Raw genomic sequence first — 27,165 nt, forward strand, 5'->3', positions numbered from 1 at the left:
AACTTATAAAAACATGAAACATAAGAATATAAGAAAAATGTGATCTTAATTTCGCTTTTACTATTTTGGTATATCTTTCCACCCAAAGTTTTTTTGTAGTTTATGTTGCTGCCATGTCCTCATTCCCTTTTGAAAATCAAAATAATTTTTGTAGAAGTTGAGATCAATAAGACATTATACTACTAAAAGCTGAGGAAGACCCACGTAGAAATTCTCCAGCGCTATATAGTGTGATATGGCATAATTCCTTTGCTGGGAATCAGAACCTCTCACAATGTAAAGAGAACTTTCAGTACAATTATTAAATGTGTACATATCTGGAGTTCAACATATCTCCAAGAGTTAGGGTGGTAGCTTCATTGACCAGGGCTTCAATGGGTGCTAAAACCTGCATGTCACAAGCCAGTGGTGGGGAGATGAATTTGCTAAGCCAGAACTGAGTAAAAGCTCAGGGTTGGGACTATTCCTAGTTAGCAAGGGATTGTGAAGCCACACAGTTCCTGTTACTGTGGAGAGCACAGTGGACTTTGTCATTCCATTGGCACTAGAACCTCTGCAGCCACTGTTGGTGAGCAAAGGGGGCGTCAACAGATAAGGAAGCGCGCTAATTGGAGAAGTTAGCAGTAAGTCCATGGCCTACTCTCTACAGGCTGACGCGCGGACCTTGCCGGCTTCCGTTCTCTTCCGCTTCCCTTCAGGTGCAGTGCAAATTCCTCCGCCACAGTGTGCATTCCCGGTAGCGCTCTCATCGGCTTTCCGGAATACCCGGATGGAAGGGTAATGGCCGCCATGAGGGACTCGCAGGCAGTGGGGACTTGACAGGTATTTCCCGAGAGCGGGACCGCCCATATCTTTTAGGATGTCGGGGACTGTAGAGGACCATCCTGGGGGCAACGGGCGAGTTTGTGGGTCGTCAGAGTCCCGCGGATAGGTCAAGGATCCGCCTCTTGCGATAGGTAGCGCCTGTTAAATAGTCCCGGCCATTCAGCGCTTCCGCCTAACTTGCCGCAAAGTTTTTCTAGAGAAGTCAGTCGTTTTACTCAGCGTTTTTGTTGCCACTAGAGCAGGCCTTTCGATCTTTAGCTTGGCTTTGTTTTAAATTTGGGCGTTTTGAAGTCTCCACGCCCACAGCCTAGCAGTTGGGTGGGACCGCGACGACAGTGTGCATCCGCGTATCCGAGGGGCAGCGGAACCCGGGAGGAAGGGGCGGATAGGGCGCGGTGTTTGGGGCGAAGTGGGGCGCGCGGCGCTCGAAGCACCCTGCCGCAGGTTCCGCGGCTGCTGGAGCCAGCATGGGCACTTTTCACGCCGCACCCCTCGAGCTGTAGGTTAGCTGGCCCGCCTCGACGGCAACCCTAACGCGGGTTCAGTCTGTGGTCATTGGGGGCTTTTTCTTCTAGCGGTGCCCAGCACCCTGGCGCGCGCACCCTCCCTGTCCTCTAGAGTTGGGCAAAGATGCTTCTCTTTGCAGACCCCAGCCACACCCAGTGACAGATGAATTTGTTTGTAACTGACTTCTTCATTTGTAGGGTCCATTTTGAATCTGTTCTGAACATGGTGCCCTCTTTGTCAAGTAGATAGTCCCTGGATGGATGGCTTTGGTAGTCGAAACTAGAAGAGGTGAATATATAGGAGGTAAAATGTTTTAACCCTCATGTAGACCGATGAAAAAGATGTAGCTTAAAGTTCAGAAAACAAAAGTTAGGGTTCAGTTTTCTTTAGGTTTAAATGTGGGGCATTTAGTGCTTTCGAGGCATTTTAGGGGAAACAAGGTTGAATATGTTACACAAAAGTCTAGAGAGCAAAATAAGTTAGTGTTCAAGGAATTCTTAAGGATGTTGAACGTATGATTGTCGCAGTGATGAAATATGAAGACAGTTAAACTATATCAAGTTGAGAACTTCATTAATTTGAGAATCTGTAGGTTAGATGTAGTTCACTGATACTGTTGAATTGCTTTTTTCTGTAGCCTATTGTCAGATGAATGTACTTTAAGGTTCATATCAAGTTAAATGGATAGAAACCATTTCAACCGATTCACTGAAATTTGCTAACATTTTCAGAGTTTTACCTGCAAAGGTGTAGAAATTTATGCATAATTTCCCAGCAATTGTGTATTTTTCTGGAATTCACGAAGACATGGCATTGTGTTGACATGTTCGGGTGTTAGCATTCACAGGAAAGGCAAATTAAATCATACTAGTTTTCACTATCATATTTAGCAATTAAAAACATTTATTGTCTGGCTTTATGAAAGGATAAAGGACAGCAACCTCAAGGAATACCTGCTGTGTGCATTGATAATATATGAACGTTTACACTTGATCTTAGCCAAAAGGCCGAGAAGCGATGATATATGAACGTTTAAATGCTTGAAATATTTACCTGTTGTCATACTTCACGTTCTGTAGTGTACTGTCGTTCCAAAGTTTATTTTGAAATATTACAAAGAGGAGTATTTTAGCCTCGGTCTAGTTTTACTTTAGAATATACCTTGAAATGCCCTTTTAGTGCATTTTCTGTTTGTAGTTGTTTGAAATTGCTCTTATTGATGCATTGTAGCACTTAATATGTATTCTTTTAATGATAGAAAACTTGCATCTTGTTCAAGTGCCTTCAGTTACTCTACTAAAAAATAATTGGCAAAGCACTACAAGCAGAGAAAAGGGTTATTCTTCAAAGGTTTGTTGTCTGATCTGAGGTGGGTGTAGGCTGTGAATGGGGTATTGGCTTCACATGGTGAGCACTTTTCATAGGATGTTAGTTTCTAGAAATGATAATTTGGAGTTACCATTGTGATGGTTGGATAATGAGATAAGTCAGGTCCATATACTAGTTCAAGTTTTGCGATTTTGAGCAAGACTTCTTTTCTCTATCTTGTATTACATGAAAGTATGAAAATAGATTGATTCTGAACTTTGAGTTTGTGATGTGTTACCTTTGAATTTCAATGATATGTTGTATGCTTAAGTGCAGAGAAGTTTTTTTTTCATTACCTTGTACAGTTAAGTTGACTATGAATTATAATGGGGTCAAGAGCACAGAAACATTTCCTAATAGTTTTTGCAGTCAAAGTTTTGAAATCTTGGTTTTGATTTCCAGATATCATCTCTTTTGATCACTGTTCCTGATTGTGACATTGTCCAAGCATTAAATTGTGCCTTTTACTCCTTGAAGAAAGAGGTATGGCCATGACTGAAGTGCTGGAATATATAGTACATTAAGTAATCAGTTAATATGTTTTAATATTGGAGTAAATAAACTAGTTGCATTTACGAGAGTTTTCATAAGTTATGTTTTATTTTGGGCCAAGATAAAATATGTATGTGTGGCTTTTCATTTTAGTGTATGCAAAAAAAGTAATTTTTGATTACTTTATTGTAATATAAGTTTACAGAGTAATTTCCAATAATCCTCCAGATCTCAGTAATGTTTTGTTTTTAGTTTTTTTTTTTTAGTAATGTTTGTTGTACTTTTTCATTTCAAATTTTATTAATGCAGGCCTTCTCTCTTTCTTTTAGCAAGTTTGGCTATGGGTTGATCAGCCTTGTTTATCTTTTCAGAGAACCAACTCCTTGATTATTTGATCTTTTATATTTTTTTAGTCTCAATTTTATTAATTTTCCCTCTGATCTTTATTATTTCTTCCCTTCCAGTGATTTGGGTTTGATTTGTTGTTCTTTTTCTAGAACCTTGAGATCATCATCCTGAGGATCACTGTTTTTCTAATGCAGTCACTTATAGCTATGAAATTCCCTCTTAGAGCCGCTTTCAATGTATCCCACAGATTCTGAGATGTGTTTCCCTTATTGCTTTTGCTCAGCATTCCAGGTGTAGTCATTCTTTTAGACTTTTTGGTATTGTTGGCTTGAATGTTTCTTTGTAGGATAGCCATGGGTATTTTTTGTATTGCTGGTTTGGTGATCATGAATTTCTTGAAGTGCTCCTTGTCATGGAAATACCTTATTTCACCATCGATTTTGAAGGAAAGTTTCATAGGATATGGATATGTAAGTCAAGCTTGGAAGTTCTAAGGACTTGAAACACTTCTCTAAAACCTTCCAGCCTGTAAGGTGTGTTGAGAAGTCTGCTGCAATTCTAATGGATTTACCTTTACATGAGATTTGTTGTTTTTCTTTAACAGCTTTTGAGATTTTTGTCCCTGTGATAGACTTCTGGGTACTTTGGGTATCATGTGGCATGGAGAGGTTCTCTTTGGTTGTAGCTATTGGGGCTTCTTTATGGCTCACTTAATCTGAATGCTTTCTACTTTCCCTGTATCTTTTAGTTATACCTTCTGAGTACCTCGCTGGTCTCTTTTCTAACCTGAGTTTTCCTTTCCAAGTCAGGCATATGCTTATGATATTCTGCCCTCTGGAGGAGTGGCTTTGGGGAAGTTGGGAATTTTGTCTTCTCATGTGTATATATACACACACACATATATATGTATGTGTGTGTATATGTTTGTTTACTTTTGTTTTGCTTTTTGTAGAGGTTTGTGGACAGTTATTATATAAAGATTTTATTGCTAGTATAGAGATCTCTTTGGTCACATTTTTTTTTTTTTTTTTTTTAGAGTTTTGTGCATTTTATTTAATGAATTTGGGCCACAAAAACTTAAATCTTTTCCATACACTGTATTCATGTATCTCGGCCTCTTTGGTCACTTTTTAATGATGTACTTTAGGAATGGCTAACTGTAGTCTTTTGCCTCAGCCCCAGGATCCAACCACCTTGGTTAATTTGGGAGAGAAGGATGCAGTGTGCTTGGCCCAACACCTAGTTGTTTAGGAATGGACCCTAGTACTGTTAATGTCACAAATGTAATCTGGTTGTTTACTTTCTAAAAAAACCCCTTAATAGCAACAGTTATGTGACCCTGGTAATACTAAGCAAATGAGATACAGTAGTATCATCCAAGACAAATTGGATATTAATGTAGTATAAGAACCAATTGTACCACCCTTAACCCTAGAGAAGAAATCCACAATTAATAGGGTAAACATTAAAGCAACTCAGGTATTGACTTACAGCTAATATGTACTACATGTGACAGCTCTATCTCCGCTAATGGTAGAAAAGAATTCCTGAGTAATTTTGTAGAGTTAACTATTTAAAGGTTAATAAAGATTTATGGTTGTATTATTAAAGATATAAGGATTTGGGGAAAGGGAATGCAGGAAGAAAAATTTGAACCTTACAGTGCATGGGAATGAGGAGAGAGGTGGGACAAAATATTTATAGGACTAGGTAATGGTACCAGCAAAAAACTGATGAGAAATAGAAGATAAAAGAAAAAAGGGAGAAGAAAAGAAATTATGGTTGTACTTTTGTTCCCAAGCTTAATTTGTTCCACAGTTCTGGGCAAGATGGCTGCTTTGGTTTTCATGTGTTCAAGCAGTCAGCCCCTGTCTGAAATGGTGTCCAAGCAAGCACTGTCTGGATTTGTTGGATTGGAGTCACTCGCCAGCTGTTGCCTGTTGAAAGACTCTTGTGGGAGGAGAATCTTGCACTGTCCCTGGGCATCACAGCAACCTCTGGTCTATTCCCCTGTGTTTCTCCCTGAGGCCACCTGGCATCCCCAGCATTCGCTTTGTCTCTGTAGGTTTGGTTTCCCTTTTCAAGAGCTGTGAGCTGGGATCTTTGGAGGAAGTGTAGACTCCATTTTCCCTTCTCGGCGTTGTGTTCTGTCTCTCTGATTTCTCTGTAGCTTTTAATTACCCTGTCAGATCCTTCCTGGTTCTTGGGGATCTACATCTCTCTTGCTTTGCTCCCCAAGTTGTTATTTTCCAGTAACTGGATACTGAATCTTGGTGGAGAGGCTGAAATTTTTCCAAAAGCCCATTTTTTATATGTGTATTTTTCACACTTTTTGCTGTAAATCTTTGTGGGTACATCTACCCATATTTTATCCACCCTCTATCCATTTATCACTATTTGAACAGATTGAGTCTTAGTGTGTCTATTTTTTTTTTTTTTGCCTCATGTATCTTGGATTTTTTTTTGGTTGATATGTGTTTATAATACCTTTTTTTTTTGTAGTGGGAATCGAACTCTGGACCTTGCGCTTGCGAGGCAGGCAACCGCACCACTGAGCTAAATCCCCGGCCCTATAATATCTTTTAAATTAAATGCTGTCTTGTTGAATGAAAATATACAATTATTACGTATCGCTAGGCATTTAGTGATTAATTTTGTGATTTTATAAACAGTGCTGCAGTGAATATCACTGAGTATTGCCTACCTTTAGGACGCTGTTATAGAACTGAATCAGAAGTTTTATACTTTTCCCCCAGGTTTATATACTTTACATAGACATATGCACATGTACGTACAGTGGTACCTTGGTTCACAAAGTTAATTTTTTCCACTATTCTGGGGATGATGGCCATGTTCGTGTTTGTGTGGAGAAGATGGCCGAGGTTGTTTGTCACCTAATGCGAGGTTAGCAAACAGAAGCAAAATTTTGCTGAGCGTTTTTGTTCGGGAACCAAATTGTTCCCAAGTAGAAGTGTTCATGAACCCAGGTATTACTGTATATATGCATAACACATGTGTGTATATACATATATATACATATATATATATATATGTATATATATGTTTTTTCAAACTGTTCTTTGTAAAAGGTTGTACCTGCTTATATTTCCATCATTAGTATCTTATAGGGGTTCTTTTTCCTCACTGGCTAACACTGGGCATTGAAAATATGTAACACCTTTTATAACCTAATTGGCAGTTTTCTTACTTGGCTTTGTTTTGAGTTCTACTAAGGATAGCTATATTTTCACTTAGATTCTTCCGTAACTTTCTGTCTTTTGTCCATTTCATTTTGTCTTTGTGTAAGGTATTTGTATAGCAATACATAAAATATCCTTGTAGTTTAAAGATTAAAAAACAAATGTCTGCATAGTAACTAATTAAGTTAAACCACGTTGTTTTCTGTAGTTATAACTTCCCTCTTCTCCCAACCCATATGAAAGTCCCATTATTACTTTGCTACTTTTATGATTCTATAAACACCAAGTTCTTCAGTTTTGAAAATTTAGTGACAGACTTAAATCTAGCTATGTAATAAAAAGGCAGCAGTGCCCTTGTTAAACGAAAGCTCCCAAGGGAAATTAAAGTGAGCAAGGTACTTGGATCATAGTGTAGCTTTAGGTTCTTTGGTGGTTTACAAGAGCCCCTTTCGGCGAAGTCAGTAAAGTCATGAGTGAATCCTAGGAACCCTTAGGACTAACCATAATTGGACAATCTGATAGGCCTATGGTGTGAACACATTGGATGTGTCGCAGAGCAGGTAAGCTGGTCTGTAATTGGTTTCTAAGCTCACCATAACTTTAGATGGTTTGAACATAAGAGCATGGAGGGGAAGCTGAAACATCATCAGTTTATGTCAACACAATTCAAATACAGATAAGGATCTGGACTAGTCTTCTCTGAGAATTCTGTACTGAGGTTGATATTATGAGATTCTTAGTGACGAAAATTCTCAATGTGTCTCACCTTTAGACTTTCAGGATGTCCTATTTTTGGACTGCCTGGAGCAGTGTGATCTGATGCCCAGTTGTCTGTCTTCTTACGATTTCCCTTTACTGTCACCTTGGGGATATTCTCTCTCTTCCATTTGTTCTTTTGTTGGCTGTTTTCATGTCTTAGGTTTGTGTATATCTGCTTTATTCTTACTTTTGATTGATAGCTTGACAAGGTGTGGAATTTTCAGTTAAAAGTTTTTATCTCAGAATTTGAAGGTATCACTGTTTGTCTTTTGTCCTTTAATTGTTGCTGCTCAGGAGTCTAAAATGGTCTGTTTTTGAATCCTTTGTTATGTGGCCCCGTTTTCTTCTCTGGATGCTGGAGCCCCCTGTAGTAAGTGTCTAGTCCCCACTTCCTCAGTATGTGACACAAGGTTGAAGAAAAAAAATACACTAAAAACAGAACTAAAGAGAGAAAGTGGTCACTGGGATGGATAATGCTGGATCCCCAGGAAAAGGCCCGGGTCGGTCACATCCACTGATTTTTATTGTTCATCAGTTGGTGTAAAGGTGCGATATGTGTACAGATGTGCAGTATGTGCTGTTACTATGGAAATGAATGCAGACAAGGCTTTAAAGAGAAGAGACAAAGCATTTTCAAATTAGAAGCAAGATCAACAAAGTATATGTTGTAATTAGAACATTGTCCTTCAAGTTATGGAGGCACTAACTGTGGGAATGGAATTTTGGTTTGAATTACTCCAACCTCAGCTGCACATGTTATCTCATCGTGGGGCACATATTAGCCCCACAGCTTCATAGGCCATTAGTCTGGTCTCAGCTGTGGCCGTTAGCAGGGAGGTCCTGTTGACCTGAGTGCTACAGCAGTGCTCATGAGATGCTTGTGTGAGTCCCATAGCTTCAGTCAGACTTGTTTTTTAAAGTAAGCCAGTTGAGGGATGTAACTCTTTACAGCCTGCACTACTTAGAGCATGCTTTGGGCATAATCAATATTGCGGCTTCTTACACTGGAAACCTGTGGGATATTCTTTTTGTCTCCACTGTTAGGAAATTTTTGCAGTGGTATGCCTTGGTTCGTTATGCTGTACACTTAGTGGACATTTTCGTCTGGAAATTGATTTTCAACAATTAAGTACTTTAAAACATCGTTTTGTTGTTGTCTTTCTGCTTTGTGTTTTTAATTTCTTCTGCACTCTGGTTACTGTTAGACCTTATCTGCTTCTCTTTCTTACCCCATTTCTCCTATTTTTTATCCCCGTGTTTGTGCTATACACTTTGAGAGATTATTTCACTTTCACCTTCCACCACTTTTAATTCCCTTTTTTATTTCTTCTAGCCAGCCTGGCTTCCCCCCACTTCCTTTCTCCTCTTTTTCTCTCTTCCTTTGAAGCAGGGTCTTGCTGTGTTGCCTAGGCTAGACTTGAAGTCAAGATTCTTCTGAAGTCTCTCAAGTAGCAGTAAGTACGACTAGGAGTGTGCCATTGTGCCTAGTGTTTATATTTCCTTATTTCCAAAAGTTCTTTTGGTTGTCTTAATATTTTATGTATCATCCTGTTACTTATTTTATGTGTAAGAAATCAGTAAGTTTTTAAAAATGTTTTTTCCTTAATACATAGATTCTAACAGTTGCTTTATTCCAGGTGGGGCAGCATGGCAGAGTGACACAGCAGAGTAGAGACAGTTCATGGTAGGGTAGGCAGGAAGCAGCGGGCTTCTTCTTTTCTCTTTTATTCTGTCCAAGTTACAAGCCTCATGATTAGTGCCACCTACACCCACGGTGGGTCCTCCCTCTTCTGAAAGTCTGTCATCCACAGCCAGAACTATGCTGAGCCGATCAGTGGACTAATCCAGGATCATACACCCATGATCCATTCACCTCCCAAAGGCCCACCTATGAGCTCATGAGGCTTTGTGGGGAAATCGAGATATAAGCCATAATACTACATATTTATATGCTTTCCAGCATCTAAAATTTTTTTTGCTGTTGTTACTTTTCCAGTGGGGAGCTTTCTGGACGTACGTCTTATATATTTGATGATACAAATGCTCTTTTCAGTATTTTGGTTATATTTATTTATATGTTGTAGATTTTTTAATCCACGGATATTTCTTCTGTATTACATTATTTCTGTTTTTTATTTCATTCCTATTTGATATAAAATTTGATTTTGCTTAAGCATTTACTTAAAAATTTCCCACAGAGTACATATATGGAATACAGTCTGAAACTTTATGTATCCAAAATTGTTTTTCCTCTCACATAAGAGGATTTTCACACATATAGAATTATTGGGTTAATCCTTTTCCCCTCAAAACTCTACAAATGTTATTCCATTGTCTTTTGGACATTTACAGCTGGGAATGACATGTCTGATTGACATTGGTGTCTGATTAAAATTGATGTTGTTGATGACAATGGAATACCATTTTAAGTAACTCCCCAAACACTTTCTGGATAGCATTTTATTTTTATTTTTTAAATTAAAATTTTATACCTGGATAAATTATAGTAGTAGTAATCTTGTCTGGCATTTGGGGAGCTTTTGATTTTGAAAATTTAAGAGTTTTTTTTTTTTTTCCTCCAAAAGCAAAATATTTACTGTAATGTGTTTCTCGTTTCCAAAATTCTTTTTTCTCTCCCATCTCCTTTGTTTTCTTACATTACTGTATACTCTAGTTTTTCAATATATTATCTCACATCTTCCTAAGATTGCCAGTTACAGCAGTCCCTTCTTTTCCGTTGACCATAGTCTGAAAGTAGTAAAGAGAAAATTCCAGAAATAAACAATTCATAAGTTTTAAATTGTACACCATTCTGAGTGTGTGATGAAATCTCTCTGACCTTTCCTGGATGTGAGTCATCCCTTTATCCAGCCTGTTGTCTTGTTTTCCACATTGACCTTCATAGTGTCATAGTGCTTGTGTTCAAGTAACTCACATGTGGTAACTCAGTGCTGTGTCACAATGCCCACATCATTCACCTTGTTTCATCTTATAACGCAAGCGTTGTTTCCATCTTGCATCACACAAGAAGTATGAGTATAGAATGAGTTGTTAAGAGAGACTACATCCACTCAGCTTTTATTACAGAATACTGTTAAAATCATTTTATTTTGTAATATTACTGTTGATCTCATACTATGCCTAATTTATAAATTAAACTTTATCCTAGATATGTATATGTCTTAGTTACTTTTCTCGTTGCTGAGACAAAAATACCCAACACTCACAAGTTAAGGGATGAAAGATTTATTTAGCTCACAGTTTGTAGAGATTTCTCTCAGACCTGTCTGTAATCGGGTGGCTCCAAGGCAAGGTGGCTTGGCCTAGGACTTCACAGAGGAGGACAGTTCATGGCACCACAAGGTCGCAAAAGCAGCAAGGGCACCTTAACAGCATCTTTCTGCCCCTTTTTTCTTACCCACACTACTGGTATTAGGGTGATGCCAAACCAATGCCAGTACTGGTTTAGTAATCACACATCCCTAATCCCAGCATCACACCCTCTAGATTCAGCCATTTCTGAAAAATCCACCGATTACTGCTGAGGCTTTGAGGGGACATCCAGACCCAGAAACATAGTATATATAGTATTTGGTGCTGTTTGTGGGTTCAGGCATCCACTGGGGTTCCTTGAATGTATTCCTTCAAGATAAGGGTGGATAACTATATTACCTGATTTTTTTTATGGGTTTTTTTTCTTACTGCAATAACTTTTATTGTAGTTAATGTATTTCACTGTTGGATGGGAGAAAGGGAGTGGTTTTCTGAATATTCAGATTATTTTTCTGTTTTGAGCTACTGTATCCAGTTTTGTTTCTGCTTATCTTTTTTTTGCATTGTTAGTTGAGATGAGTTCTTAGAGAATAAACCAAGATTTACTCAGGTTGTTCTAGTCAGAAGGAAGGGAAATGTAGGAATTTTAATTTTCTTTTGACAGTATAGACCAGTGGTGGCGAACTAATGGCACTCGTGTGGCAAGGGGCTCTTTGTTACCATTGAAAGCTCTAAAAGGTTCACCACCACTGGTATAGACATAATAATTTACTTACATGGAGAAAGGACAAAAGTCTTAGGTAGAGGAAGATAACCATGGGTGTAGGAAGATTATCTTTGTTCACAAAGAATTTTCTCTTTACATTTCTCCTAACAGCTGATGCTAGCAACTGCCTGCCCTTTCTAGCTTCCAGACCCAGCTCAAAGCTCTGGATTGATTCCTTTTCTTCTTATATCTTAGCCTGAGCCACCATCACCCAAAGGGCTCCATCCCGATGTTCTACTCAATCCTTGCTTTCTCTCCCAAGGTATGTTTATTTGAGGAAGCGGGCAGAATTTTGTCACTCAGTTTTTAAATGGAGCGTAACAGACGGATGCTTATTAAATATTGTTTAGATAAATGTCCCTTAATGGTTTTCTTCCTTAAAAAATGGTGGTTGGTTAGTTACTGGATGTGGTGGCATGTGGGTAGTCCCTTGCTACTGGGGAGGTTGAGGCAGGAAACCCCAGGAAATTGAGGCCAGACTGGGCAACATAGTAAGACCCTGTTCCAAAAAAAAAAAAAAAAGCAGGTAGTGTTTAGTAGGTCAGCACTTGTTTTCACTCTTCCATTACCACACTATTTCCTACCAAATATCTTATAATATGGGATATTTTATTGGAATTTTTTGGGTTCCTATTTTGTAGGATTTTCTTTATTGTATTTTTTGGTTATTTTGGAGCACTTGGGAGAGAGAGGAAATCAGATAGCTTAAATTACTATCTTGGTGCAGGAAATTCCTTGAATTACCTTAGTACTCTTAAAAGAATTTTCTTATTTAAGACTTACATATTGGTCAAGTCCTACGAGACAGTAGTATAGTAATTTAGGTAGCACATTTCAAACCAGTCATTCTTGTTGATGGAGTGGAAATTGGGCTGTAATAAAAACAGCATTAACCTAATAGGTTTGAGGATTGAAATTGCTATAAAATTTCTCTTTCTTTTTGTGCTACCTGAAATGTTTGCAATAGACTGTACCTTTTTTGACCGCAGGAGGCGGTCCTAGTATAAGTAGCTATCAGGTATCATCATTGTTTCTACATGCTTACAGGTTGCACATAGTTGAAAACCAAATAGATTTTCTAGACCAACTTTGAAATTGAAGGTGAAGTACAAACCCCAAACTGACTAAAATACACAAACTCCCCCTCAGACTGTATGTCAGAAGTCCCCAGTGTTTTTGGTATTAGGGATTGGTTTCATGGAAGACAGTATTTCCATTGCCTGGGGTTGGGGTGGTCATAGTGGAAGTCTGGATGATTCAGAGGAACATGGGACTTAGATTCCTGGCATGCCCAGTTCACAGTAGAGTTCAAGATCCTATGAAAATCTAGTGTGGCCACTGATCTGACAGGAGGCAGAATTCAGGCAGTAATGGCAGCACTGGGAAGCGGCTGTAAACAGAGGTCAAGCTTGGCTTGCTCACCCACCCCTCACCTCCAGCTGTGAGGCCCATTTCCCAATAGTCCATTGACCAGTCCAGGGTGTGGGGACTTCTGTTATGTACTGTAAATTACATATTCAAAATACTGACGTTCAATATTAAATAGTTACCAAGTGAAAGCTAAGTGGATTACTTAATAAGGTGGTCTCTTTTCTTAGTGTTGTTTTGTAATTTCTATTTTTCTCCAGCAAAAATGTTCCCAGTGGCACATTTAAGTTCTTATATTTGAAGCCAGAATTAGTGATAACTGACATGAACACTTAAGAATAATGCAGAAAACGTGTCAGAGATGAAACAGGAAATAAGTAGTAGTAATAGTGAAAGAGTTTCTGCTCAGCATCAAGCCTTTTGATACTTGGAAATAAAGAGTTAATGGTCTTTGTATAATGAATTTTTAAGTGTCAAGTAAACCAAAATTAGGGAAAGAAGGAACCAAAGCTATCTGTTGAGTTTTATCGCATAGCATTTCGACTCCTGAGTTACATAGCATTGTAATGAGAGTTGAACAGTTGAAGTTCCTACTTTTTCAGAGATTTCCTTCCGTGACTCTTGCCTTAGTCCCTGAAAGCAAACCAGACAAGTGGTTTAGTGACAGTTTTTAAAACAAAACAAAACCTTGTATAATTCTTACACAGAATAGCCTTGGTGGAGTAGTTAACTGAAATTTGATTCTTAGATTATTGAGGCTTCTCTTATTTGAATCTGGTCTGTTATGTTAGGAAAAAAAATTTCTACTTTGCTTGTCATTTTGGAATCTTCTTTAATTAAGCTCCACCTTGGTGAAGGGAGAGCAGATACTTTCTCAGTCTTCTATCTTAGCTTTGTAAGAATTTCAGTTACTTATAGTAGCTCTTTTTAGGGCCCCTCTTACCCATCACAGGCCCTTTGCCTTATATTGCCTTTTCTTTGATATTAACATTTTTATAACAAACATCCCATTCTGGGGCAGAGGATTTAGCTCAGGGGCACCATGCCTGCCTTGGAAGTGCGAGGTCCTGAGTTAGATCCCCGGTACCCAAACAAACATTCCATTCTGGAATTACTGTTTCAAAGATAGCCTCATTAAAGGGATAGCTATGAGTAATAGCTTGGTTATTCTCCTTACTTCAACTTGTCAGATCAGATACCCTGTTTGCCTGAAAGTAAGGCCTACCTGGAAGACAAGTTCTAGCATGGTTTTAGAGGGGACATCCCTTGGAGCAAAAGAGGCAGTAGGGCTCATCTTCAGGGGATGTTTCTTCTACAGTCATGCTAGAACTTATTTTCTGGGTAGGTCTTATTTTGAGGGGATCATGGTAATGAATTTGGTGAGAACAACTGTCTTTGTTAAGATCAGTGAAAATATTTTGAAATTTTATTAAGACGTTGCAACAAAATAGTTGATAGAATGTTTGCTTATATAGATCTGTAATTCATCTTGTTCTGGGTTATTAGTAAAATTTGCAACAAGGTACATTTTAATACACAGTCCTTTTTAATCTGCAAGGAAAGGATAAACCCACCTACAACTATGACATCATTTGTAATTATAAAACATAATTGTCTTTGTGTCAGAGCCAGACATAAAAAATAGACAAGAGCTACCCAATAGATAGGGCAATTAATTAACAAGCCTTTCAATGGCTCTTGAATTACATTTTCATGGTGGATTTTTAATTTTGTTGAAGCATATTTTTAGAGCTGTAGAAGTGCATATATTGGGGTGAAAACAAGTATACATGTAGCTATTCTTCAGAAACACTCAGGTGCGTAATGTTTTACATGCAAGAACTGTAACTGTACCAGTCTTTATACAGTAATAGGAAAAAGTGGGAAAAGGTGGAAGGTTCTACCAGTGACCATTTGGTTAAATAAGCTATAATAATATATCTGTGCTGTGAAATACTCTTGCAGCCATTGAAAGTGAACTAAATACGTTTGCACTGGCATGGAAAGAAGTCCATGATACAAAAGTGAAAAAAGTCAAGTTGCAAAATTTTATGTATAATACTCTTATTTGTATAAGAATAAACAAAGAAAGCTCCATATACATTATTTGTTTGCTTTTTGTATTTGTTTGCCCCCCCCCCGTAGTAGTGCTCTGATTGTGTTTTGGGGAACCATCCTCTCTTCCTTAATCACAGTTCTATTATTGAATGGTGTTTATGTGCCCCTGTCTCCAATGAAAGGCCTATAAACCATGCGTGGTTATTCAAAGAAGTGTATCTAACTGATGCTGAGTTAACACTCTGATTGATGTAGAAGTCAGTAGAGATTGACACTTAAAAAAATTTGGCCCAAGACTTATTTATACTCTGCTTTTGAGGGAGTGACATGCTTTTTTATGAGGTTTATACCTGGAAAAATATTAACGTGGAACTCTCAGCAAGTCATTTTGGCATAAGCTGGAGCCCAGTAGTGAAGCCAAATGGAGATAGCTACCAGGGACTAATTACATTGTATCCCTAGCTGGAGCTTCTGCTAAGCCTAGTGTACTATTGGACTGTGCCAATGTAGCGAAGCCTCTGTTTAGCTTAAATAGGGCTGAGTTGGATTTTTGGATGCCTGCAACTGAATAAACAGTGCTAACTGATGCAGTGTATGTGCAGCTATATATTTATAAATATATTTGGGTGATTCCATACTAAAATGTTGACAGTATTTTGTGGGAGAAGAATAGGATTGAGGGAGAAGGTATCTAGGGGCTCTCCCCTTTTACTGTAAACCAATATTTTTAAATTTAAACATTATTTTTCTTTTCCTGTCTCCCACCACATCCATCAAAATTCACATGAATTAATTAGGTATTTATTTCTTGTGTTAGTTGATTGTTTCAAAAGCCTATTCTTATACTGGCTATAAGACTTTGAGATTGTTGTTTTGTTTGTTTTTTTGTTTTTGGTACCAGGGATCGAACTCGGGACCCTGCACTTGCAAGGCAGGCCATGGCACCACTGAGCTAAGTCCCCGGCCCGAGATTATTTTTGAAGAAATTTAAATTGTTTAGTTATTTTGAAGTGAAATTGATGGTATTTAGCAATACAAATGTCTGTCTATGGCCATACCTGATGTTACTTGATCTCAGAAGCTAAGCAGGACCAGATCTTGTTAGTTCTTGCATAGGAGAAATATAAAAATAGAATTTTTTGGCATTACACAAATATGTTTTGAAACATGTGATACTGCTTGTAAGAAGCACTTTGCCTTTTGTAATGAAACCCATGATAATCGTTTCTTGTATATGTAGTATAGAAAAGCTTGGATATGGTAATTCAGAATGACCCCCACGTCCCATTCTGGCTAATGCAAAACAACCATTACTAGCTGTGCTAAAAAACTTTCACATGCTTGAACCGTATGTTCTGGTCTTGGTGTAGTTAAAGTTCCACAGATGGGAAATCACTGTGCAGGGAATGTTCTCAATTGGTGCAGAGTATCCATCCACCAGGTATCATTGCACTTTGTTCTAGCAATGCATTCTTTTACTTTTGAAGAAGAGGTTTTTACATTTAGTTTTGTAGGAAATTTATTAAAGTAAAATACTAACGTTTTATAGTATTAGGCATGCTATGTAAAGATAATCAAAAGGTGATACCGTTTTAATAGAATATATGCTGTCAGTTTAGCATGTATATGAACATGTTTTTGTAGACCCAGCCCGAAGTATTAAGTTTGAGAAATACTAAAAGGGCCTCTTAATATGTAAAGTAATTTAACTTAATTACGTTCCCTCAAAGGAGTTCTAAAACAGTGACGTTCCTGGGTGTTTGTAGATTAATTGAAATTTAAAGGTGAGACCTTACTTTGAACACGAGTGGAGCTTAATATTATGTACACTTTCTTTAGCTTATCTAACTTTATGTAAAATTCATATATATGAGTACAAAAATAAAAGAATTTCTAATATAGAGTTTGATATATTTAATAGTGAACCTTTAGTACTCAGATTTTAATCTCAGCTGTGTATTGTCCTGTCCCATACGTGGTAATCACATATAGTATTAATGGTAGCTACCATTTACATAGTACCTCTCAAGATACCTTTATGTGTGTTTTCTCGTTTAATCTTCAGAACAACCTTGTGAAAGAGGAAGAGGAAGGGAAATGCTAATTTTTTTTGTTCCCTTTTACGGGTGAAGAAATTAAGAGAGTGGAGCTAGGGGTGCTTTTCTAAAAAGGAAAGGAAAGAGGAAAAAGAAAAGAAGGGAGGGGAGGGGATGGGGAGAGAGAGAGAGAGAGAGAGAGGAGAGAGAGAAAGACAGAAAGAAAACCATTGAGAGTAAACGATTTCGCATATGTGCTGCCGATGTGAGCACAAGAGTAAATGCTTTAATAAATAGAGATGGATAGAAATAGGGTTTTGTTACCTCCATCTGTCTGAGTGCTAGGGACAAAAAACACACACCAACAAACAACCAAATAGCCAAAATGGTAGGAAACCAGAAAGGTTAGATGGACTTAGGGACTAAGCCAGGGAGGGAGATGTGCTATTTCTTTTTCTTTCTTCTTGTTTGTTTGTTTAACTAATTAGCAGTGATAACTTGGGGGAGTAGAAGATGTCTTTCTGTTGTTTTTATTTAATGAATGAAGCTTTTTTTTTTTCTTTTTGGTACTGGGGATCGAACTCAGGACCTTGCGCTTGCACGGCAGGCGGCAGCACCACTGAGCTAAATCCCCAGCCCTAATGAATGAAGCTTTTATTCATGTAGTGATTATTTTATTCATCTAGTTAGATGAATGGTGCTTTTAGCTATGTCAAGTAAGGAAATGAAAAAAATTGTCAGTGTTGCATAGACAAACCATTTTATATAACTAGAACTTAAGTGTTTAGTATTCTCTTGCTTAGGTTTTTAAATACATACAGCCAAGTGCAATGATGCATGTTTATGGCCCTGTTACTCAGGAGGCTGAGGCAGGAGAATCCCTTCAGCTAGGAGCTCAAGGCTAGCCTGGGCAACATAGCAAGACCTTGTCTCTGTCAATCAGTAAGTTGATTGATAGATAAATAAGTGGATTGTTAAAGCCCTGTTTTATTGTATTTTTATTTTGTAAAGGAGGAGAGGTTTATTTGACTCACAGTTTCTTTTTTCTTCTTCCTTTTATTACTAGTACAGTGGTAGCTTGGTTTACAGACACTTTTGTTTGCGAGCAATTTGGTTCACAAACAAAAACGTTTGTCAAACTTTTGTTTTTGTTTGCAGACTGCATCGGGTGACAAAGACGACCGTGGCGGTCTTTCCCGCACAAAGACAAATGTGGCCATCTTTTACGAAATGGTGGAACAGATTAAGTTCATGAACCGAGGTACCACTATACATGTTGTGATCCATAATGAGCACATTCATTGTGGGGAATTGGTATATACGCATATCGCATCTTTATCCTTTTTACTTTCCTTCCTGCCCCTTCCATTTCCCCTCCTCCCCAAATCCCATTCCCATCTCTATAAAGTCTATCTGTTTCTTATCATCTGTCTTTTATTGTGCTCCTAAATTATTTATACTTTGGGTTTCTCATATAAGAGAAACCATACAATATTTAACCTTTTGTATGTAATTTACTTCACTTAGCATTATGGTTTTAAGGTGTATCTCTTTTCCCATAAGCGAGTCAAAAACGTATCCTTCTTTATGGCTGAGTAGTACTCCATTGTGTATAAATACCACATTTTCTTTATCCATTTATCTGTTGATGGACATATAGTCTGCTTTCAATATTTAGCCATTAAAACCCTGTTTTAAAATTGTCTTATCACCTTAAAGATAAAAATCTTAGAGCTTGAGGGTGCTTATCCGAAGGGTGATTTTGGTTTCTTAGATGAGGAAACTAAGGCACAAAGAAGCTTTCCCAATATCATATACCAGAATTGTAACTAGAGCTTGCATTTTCAGACTTGTAGTTTAGTGTTATTTTTACTTTCAACTATTTCTTGTTGGTAAGCTGTTCTTGACGTACTTAAAAACAGATCTTTTGTATCTTTAATATATGTGTTTTCTACTTTGTGTCAAAATAAACTTAAAGATACAAAATTGACTTTCAATTTTGTGATGAAAATTTCAATTCTTTGTTTAATTTTAGGTGAATTGACGTGTGCAAAATCCTGGTTATTCTGAAGATGCCTCTGCAGAATATTGCTTCCTGTTTAAATTACAGATAACATCAAGAGTTTTCGGAGCAAGAGAAACTGGGATTTTTTTTTATTAAATCATGCCTTCTGAACAGAACAAGTCATTTTGTGATGAAAAAGAAACTACTTTAAAAATGGGATGTAATATGAAAAATCTGGTAGTTGATACTATGAGATCAGTACCTAAACCAAAAATTTCACAAAGTAGTTTTCATTATAAACTTAAAAATGTGAAAATCGACTTGCCGAAGGTAAATATTCCAAATGAAGTCCTAATGAAACACGAAGTTAACAAATATAGAAAATTATTTTGTAGCAAACCACAGACTGCAAGAAAATCTATCAGTATAAAGTCGATAAGCCGTGCAGAAGAGTGTATATTGCTTCATAAGTCTGAGAGAACAGAAGAAGAGGGTATAAAAATGTCTGCAAAAATACTCAATTTCAGCTGTTTAAAATGTGGAGATAGCACTCGTTATAGCCCCAATGATTTGCAGAAACATTTTGAAATGTGGCACCATGGTGAATTACCTTCATATCCCTGTGAAATGTGCAGTTTTTCCGCAAATGACTTCCAGATATTTAAACAACACCGCCAAACCCACAGAAGCACTTTAGTAAAATGTGACATTTGTAACAGTGAGTGTGTGTATACTTTATTGGACTTGACGAAACATTTCATATCCACACACTGTGTTAATGGTAATTTCCAATGTGAAAAGTGCATATTCTCCACCCAGGATGTTGGCACATTCGTTCAGCACATTCACAGACATAATGAAATTCATTACAAATGTGGTAAGTGCCATCATGTATGTTTTACCAAAGGAGAGCTTCAGAAGCACCTTCATATTCATTCTGGTACTCTTCCTTTCACTTGTCAATATTGTAGTTACGGTGCCACCAGGAAAGACCATCTTGTAAGACATATTATAACTTTGCACAAAGAACACTTATATGCGAAAGAAAAACTGGAGAAAGATAAATATGAAAAGAAGATGGCAAAGACTTCAGCTGAACTTAAGCTGATTCTGAAAAGATATAAAATAGGTGCATCAAGGAAGGCATTCTGGATACGTAAGAAAGTTAACAGTGGAAGTGACAGAAGTATCGACAAAAACACTCAAGTGCTTAATTTAATAAACAGTGCAGAAATGAAATCTGAAGACCAGAGCCATCTTGGTCAAGAGCATTTAAATGACGACAAAAGTGAAAGACTACATTGTGAGAACAGTGATATGCCCACAGAGTCAGAGTCAGAAAAGCCAACCTTTCTGGACAGTGGACAGTATAATGGAGCTGATGAGGGATCAAATTCTACTTCAGATTTCTTGAAGACTGCTCTACAAGGACCAACAGTGTTAATGGTAAAAAATAATAAAATAACAGTTCCTGCTAATTACAGTGCTAAGTTTATGGGCTTCAGGATGGTGGATGGAAGACAACATATTGTAATAAAATTGTTGCCTACCGGCAAGCAGAATTTATATTTACCAGCTTCACAGTCAGGTGCCGTAAAGGACAGTACTGCTAATTTGCAGCCCCAGACTTTGGATACCACTGGATTTTTAACAGGAGCGACAACTGATTTAAATGACACGGTTTATATGAAAACAACTCCATTTTCACGTTCATCTCCCATACTTTCAGGGAAAAAAATTTCAGAAAAAGAAATGGCTTTGATATCTGAAAGGAATAATATGCTTCAAACAGTGGATTACAATAAAAGCGTGTCTCCTTTGCCAGCATCATCAGAATTGGTTACCACATCAGTGAGTTTGACCACAAAAGTTGAAGCAAGAGATATTGTTGACTTATGGGGAAGTCGTATCACTCAGCATCATCCTGAGGTATCAAACACCATCAATAAAAGTCCGGATAAAGTCAGCCATACCACAAAATCAAGTGTATGCAACAGTGGAGATATGCATAACTATTGCATTAATTATGTCAACTCTGAGCTACCTGCTGAGTCCTCCAACCAAGGATCATTACCTTTTCATAACTACTCAAAAGTGAACAACTCTAATAAACGCCGTAGGCTTTCAGGAACAGCACTGTGTGAAAGCTTTCAGAGAGAATCTTCATCCAGCAAAACAGTTGCTCAACAACCAGTTAGTGAGACAGCTCTATCACTAGTGAGGAAGGAGAGTTCAAACCCAGATAGCTTGTTAGCATCTGTCAGCCTTTTAAATGACAAAGATGGAACTTTGAAAATGAAAGGTGAAATGGAAGAGCAGTGTGTTTTAGAGAAAGGGCAGAATACTGACGGACAGAACCTCTACACTAATGCAAACCAAAATTTAGAGAGTGTGAATGAAAAACCAGAATGGAATGACTTTTCTAATGTTGATTCACTTATGATGCCTAGGATCACATCTGTTTTCTCTCTCCAGAGCCAACAGGCATCAGAATTTTTGCCACCTGAACTAAATCGATTACTTCAGGAGGAATTAAAACCAAAATATGATGTAAAACAGGACTCTAAAATTCCAGACGAAAGCCTGACGCCTCATTGTGACCTGTCACTTCAAAAACATGAGGGCGAAGGAACAGTAGTTGAATCTTCAAAAGACATCAAAGTAGAAGGTGTCTTCCCAGTTCCATCTGGCAGTGTTGGTAGTATCCCTACAAATGATCTAAATTTAAAATTTAATGGAAAAAAGAAGCAAGTGCTATCGGTTTCACAGGACGTGAGAGATTCAGGGAAGACACCTAGAATTTCAGGTATTAGCACATTACTTAAGACTCAGTCAGATGCAATAATAACACAGCAGCTTGTAAAGGATAAACTACGAGCCACTACACACAATTCAGGTACTTTATATATGCAGAATCCACCTCTGAACTCAGAACAGAAAAAAACTATATTTGTTCCAACACCAAAAGGTTTTTTTATACCATTACATGTCGCTAACAAGCCTGGATTCCATGTTGTTTCAGGAAGACCACTTTCACTTGTTAATACACAAAGAGTACCTGCTTCTCTTCTTTTAAACAAGAAACCTGGAATTATTCTCACATTTAATAATAGGAACCCTGAAAGTGTTTCCACTGTCAAAACTGAGAGTGCACCAGCTTGTGGAATTATGACAAAGGAGCCTTGCAAAACCCCTTTTTTAAAGGTAGAACAGAACAGTAATTGTCTTACACCTGCACTTTGTTCCAGCATTGGCAGTTGTTTGAGCATGAAAAGTAGCTCAGAAAATACATTGTCATTAAAAGGCCCTTATGTTATTAAAACATCAAGTTCTTCAGCAAAAGCTGTTCCTCCTTATGTGTTATCTGAGCAGCAGGGCACAAAGTTGAATATCTTGGATTCATTAAAACAGCAGAATGAAATTTTTCCAAAATCTCCTCTTTATACCCTTTTGCCTGATGGCAAACAAGCTGTTTTGTTAAAGTGTGTAATGCCAAATAACACTGAGCTGCTTAAACCCACGTTAGTCCAAAATAGTGCTTATTATCAAAATATACAGCCAAAGAGACCTGAGGGAACACCACAAAAAATATTACTGAAAATTTTTAACCCTGTTTTAAATGTTACTGCTGCTAATAGTATGCCAGTTAGCAGCTCTGTATCCTCATTTCAGAAAGATGGTGTACCTTCTAATCAGACTATAGAGCAGAAAGAGCCCGAGTCTTCTAGAGATGCCTTACCCTTTTTAATAGATGATTTGATGCCAGCAAATGAAATTGTTATAACTTCTACTGCAATGTGCCCAGAATCTTCTGAGCAACCAGTATGTATCAGTGACCATTCAGAGGCTAGAGTATTAAGGTGTAAAACAAGTTGTACGACTGAGAGAAATTTCAATAGAAGAACTTCGAAGAGAAATTTTTCAAAAGTGAAGAGTCACGTAAGAGCCAAAGATTCTGAAACTGCCTTTTTATCTAGAAACAGAAACTGTAAACGGAAGTGTAAGGATAGTTACCAAGAACCTCCAAGAAAAAAATCAACATTGCATAGAAAGTGTAAAGAAAAGGCTAAAGCTGAAGAAGGGCATGAAACATTTGGATTTAGCAGACCTAGGCTTTCAAAAGATTCAGTCAGAATTTTGCGACTTTTCCCTTTTCGTTCCACACAGCTTGTGAAATGTCCTAGGAAAAACCAACCCGTTGTGGTTTTGAACCATCCTGATGCAGATACACCAGAAGTAGCAAATGTAATGAAAACTGTCGCCAAATTTAATGGACACATAGTTAAGGTTTCATTGTCAAAAAGAACTGTAAGTGCTTTACAAGAACCAGTTTGTTATAACCCTTCTAAAACAACTTATGATGGTTTTTCCAAGAGGCATAAAACATTTAAACCTGTTAGTTCTGTGAAAGAAAGATTTGTGCTCAAACTAACGCTCAAAAAGACAAGCAAAAACAATTACCAGATTGTAAAAACTACCTCTGAAAATGTTTTGAAAGCTAGGTTTAACTGTTGGTTTTGTGGTAAAGTATTTGACAATCAGGATACTTGGGCTGGTCATGGGCAGAGACATTTAATGGAAGCTACTCGGGATTGGAATGTGTTAGAATAGTTTACCAAAATTATCAAGGAGAAGTAAAATTAGAAGAAAACTGGGTTATCATGATGTGAGCATTTTCTACTCATAGTTCCTGCAATATTTTTAAAGTTATATTTCCATGGAAGAGCAAAAGCTTTATGTGTGGTACTTGAAAATGCCATCACTGCACACATAAGTTGAAAAAAACTAATCCGCACAGATGTATCTTGTTTTAATTTCTTTTTTTTTGGTACCGAAGATCGAACTCGGGACCTTGCGCTTGTGAGGCGGGCAGCAGAACCATTGAGCTAAATCCCTGGCCCTTGTTTTAATTTCTTAAAGATGTGTTTGTGGGAAGTTACGGTTAAAGAGAATTATGATCAGTTTTTCCAGTTTACTTCTTTAGACACTGTTAGTACAGGTAATGGCAGACAGCTTCATTCCCACTCTTCTTCCACTAGCCTTAAGAATCTGATAAATACAGCTCCTCTGAAGATAACTCTTTCACAATGTAAACTGAATGAGTTTCTCATCACTTGTAAAGATAACAGCCTGAGTAAAGAAGTTAATCTATGTTGCTAATAAATTCAGTTCATTTGAAGGGTATTAGACTCCTTTGAAAAGTACTTTTAACTCACTATAGTTATATCTTAATACTTGAAGAATTTGGGGCAAGTAAATCTTGTTTCTTCTTATGCTGTGTCCCAGGTCAGAGATTAGAACACCTAAGGTGATTTTCTTTTTCTGAATGACTGTGTTGCAGTAGATGGGCAGCCTCAAGAGAAACATTAAAGTCTGTTTAGTTTTAAAATCCAGTTAGTAATTTTCAGCATGTTTGCAAATTGGATATTTTTCAGTAATACCTTTTCATGGAACTATGCCTATCTGATTTAAATTTTTTCCCAGTAAACCAAACGGGCGTCTTTTTTTGTGATTGCCATCCCTTTTAAAACCATGGAACACAGAAGCACTTAAAAGGGAATGGATTCTCTTGAAAATCAAACTTTTTGTTTTTTTGTTTTGTTTTTTTGGTAACGGGGATCGAACTCATATTCTTGCGCTTACGCAGCAGGCAGCGAAACCACTGAGCTAAATCCCCAGCCAAAAATCAAAGTTTTTACACAATAATTTGAAGGAAGATTAACAAAGTAGGTCACGTATTTGTGTGTTTAATTACTATTATTATTTAAACATGTCTAAATTAGGACAACCTTTTTTTGGCTGCGTGTATGTGTTTTTGTTTTTAACTTGAACTTGCTATGTAGTGCAGGCTGTACTTGAACTTGCTGTTTCCTTCTTCTGCCTCCTGATTGATGGGATTACAGACACATGCCACCAAGCTCAGCTAGACAAACCACTTTTGTTACAACTTTTCAGTATAACTGACAGCCCAGAGCAGGTACTTGCTGATTGTTGATGTTTGAAAGTGGGAAAGCATTAACAGTGGACGCAGTGGCGTTTCATAAAACTTTAGGACAGATTACTGAGGGACATGTCTGCCAGAGTTTCAAAATGAACATTTTCATGACAATAGTCAGCAGATTTACACTTTTCACCTTGTAGACTTGTATCAAGTTTTGTTAGATCATTGGATAATGAAGTTCTTATATTACAAAATTATGTGCTATATAATTTTTTGTTACATTGTTAATATAAGTGTTAATATTTTTATTAATTGGATGAAAACTTCAGGGCTTTTTTTCTGTATATAACAAAAATCTGTACATAATTTTTGTACTTTGTTATGTAAATTTGCACAAAGTTTTTGACAAAAATTGTTTTTCTTTTAGTTTAGTTCTGTGCATGCACTAATAAAACTAGTTGTTTAATTTAAAAAGAATATATGTACAAGACTATTCATGTTATTCTCTTGGTGTTTATTTCAGGTGTAGATTTTTTTAAGTAAATTGATTTTTCAGGGATTGAACACTATTGTTAGCAAGTGCCTAAAAAGGATGTGAAACAGTTTACATACGTCAACTGTAACAGTAGGTCCCAAATGGGCCCATTCCCCTAATAGTTTTATTTTAAAGAAAGCCATACATAGATGCTTCAAGCTATCTTGCTATGCAGATTATACTTGTACTGTTTTTGTGCAGTTTATCTACTTTCTTAGTGAAGTATTTTTTTGTATAAAACCTGTTAAAATTGTGTTTCTTAATTGAGCCTAAGAATGGAGTTAATTGGAAATATATAGTATATATTAATAATGTATATCATGTTTAAAGAATGGTAAGCATTGTTAACTTCATTGTTAATGAACATTTTCTTCAATTAAAGTCAAATTTGTGTTTATACAAGGAATTTTTTCATCCTAAAATCTGATGGAAATTTTATTCAAATGAGAAATACTTAGATTTCTAAGTAAGTGTGCATGTGTGCGCGCACGTGTATGTGTGTGTGGTGTTTTTTAAATGCTACTAAACTATACAAAATAAAGTGAGACTTTTCTCCAAAAATAATAGATGAAATTTTGTTTGAGAAAGGCCGTATTTACCATAATTTCCCTGTGATTTTACTGGCAAGGTAAACCATAGAGTTTTATGCACTTCAGTACCCTAACAGCAATAAAATTGAAAAGCTGTTGTTATGGATGCATCTGTAATGAGGTGTTACTTCCTGTGAATAGAGAGAAGAAAGAACTATAGCGCTATGAATATACATTTCAGAATAGCCATACTACAAAAATAAATGTAATGTTGGAATATACATTTTTTGTCTTAAAAGTTTTAAAAGCCATTTAACATCATGACCCAGGTTCTAGTAGGAACTTTTGTTTTTGTTAATTTAGGTTATTCTGAAGGAGGCTGCTGGAGTAGGAAAAAAAAAACCCCAAAGCCCTCTATCCATTCTTTTTTCTTGACTAAAACTGAACCAAAGATGGTTCTCCAAAATGCATTCACTATATTGAAGCTCTTATTACAAGTGAAGAGTTGGTTTTAGTTTTATTTTTTTCAATCACATTTCTAGGTTGAGAGATTTTTATTTTTCCTGTTTGTCCATTTCTATTGAAGTGAGCCTCTCACTATTTGACATTTACTTTTTTTTGGTAGTGGGGATTGAACTCAGGATCTTGCGCTTGCAAGGCAGGTGCAGTGGCCACTGAGCTAAATCCCCAGCCCTTGACATTTACTTTAAAAAATAGTTCACTAGGGCTGGGGATTTAGCTCAGTGGTTCTGCTGCCTGCCTTGCAAGTACAAGGTCTCAAGTTCGATCCCTGGTACCAAAAAAAAAAAAAATTAGAGTTTTTGCTATTAGCACAAATTGAAATGTATTTTCTGCATTTTGAGTTTTTTGTTTTGGTTTTTTTGAGACAGGGACTCACTGTGTATCCCAGGCTGGTCTTGAACTCACTGTGGACCCCAGGCTGGCCTCGAACTCAGCAATCCTCTTGCCTCAGCCTCCCCAGTGCTGGGATTACAGGTGTGTGCCACCACACCCAGCAGTACCAGAGATTTAAATGTAATAGTTTTTTATGAAAATGATATGTTCCATTGAGAAGTCAGTATTTTCAGTAAGGGGTGAGATGGTCATTAACTTAGGCTTTATTGGACATAGAATCCCTGTCATAACTACCCAAG

General features: G+C 37.2%; 1 protein-coding gene across 26 annotated transcripts; it reads left to right on the forward strand.

Annotated features, from left to right (window-relative positions):
- Positions 1–451: 451 nt before the first annotated feature.
- Positions 452–26,649, forward strand: Znf518a (zinc finger protein 518A). 26 transcript variants are annotated; one of them, XM_087185006.1, is made up of 6 exons: positions 619–822; positions 1,530–1,635; positions 3,103–3,183; positions 11,650–11,800; positions 18,159–18,261; positions 19,036–26,645. In XM_087185006.1, the coding sequence occupies exon 6, from the start codon at positions 19,165–19,167 to the stop codon at positions 23,614–23,616; it is 4,452 nt and encodes a 1,483-aa protein (XP_087041132.1). In that variant the 5' UTR covers positions 619–822; positions 1,530–1,635; positions 3,103–3,183; positions 11,650–11,800; positions 18,159–18,261; positions 19,036–19,164; the 3' UTR covers positions 23,617–26,645. The 26 variants fall into 26 exon arrangements, with proteins under 26 accessions (XP_087041149.1, XP_087041146.1, XP_087041147.1 ...); XM_087185010.1 differs by having other exon boundaries at positions 1,530–1,620; XM_087185005.1 differs by lacking the exon at positions 619–822 and adding an exon at positions 831–1,328.
- The last annotated feature ends 516 nt before the right edge of the window (positions 26,650–27,165 follow it).

This window comes from Heterocephalus glaber, unplaced genomic scaffold, assembly GCF_053883595.1.
Source record: "Heterocephalus glaber isolate CG9 unplaced genomic scaffold, H.glaber_assembly_v1.0 deba00001497, whole genome shotgun sequence".
NCBI lineage: Eukaryota > Metazoa > Chordata > Mammalia > Rodentia > Bathyergidae > Heterocephalus > Heterocephalus glaber.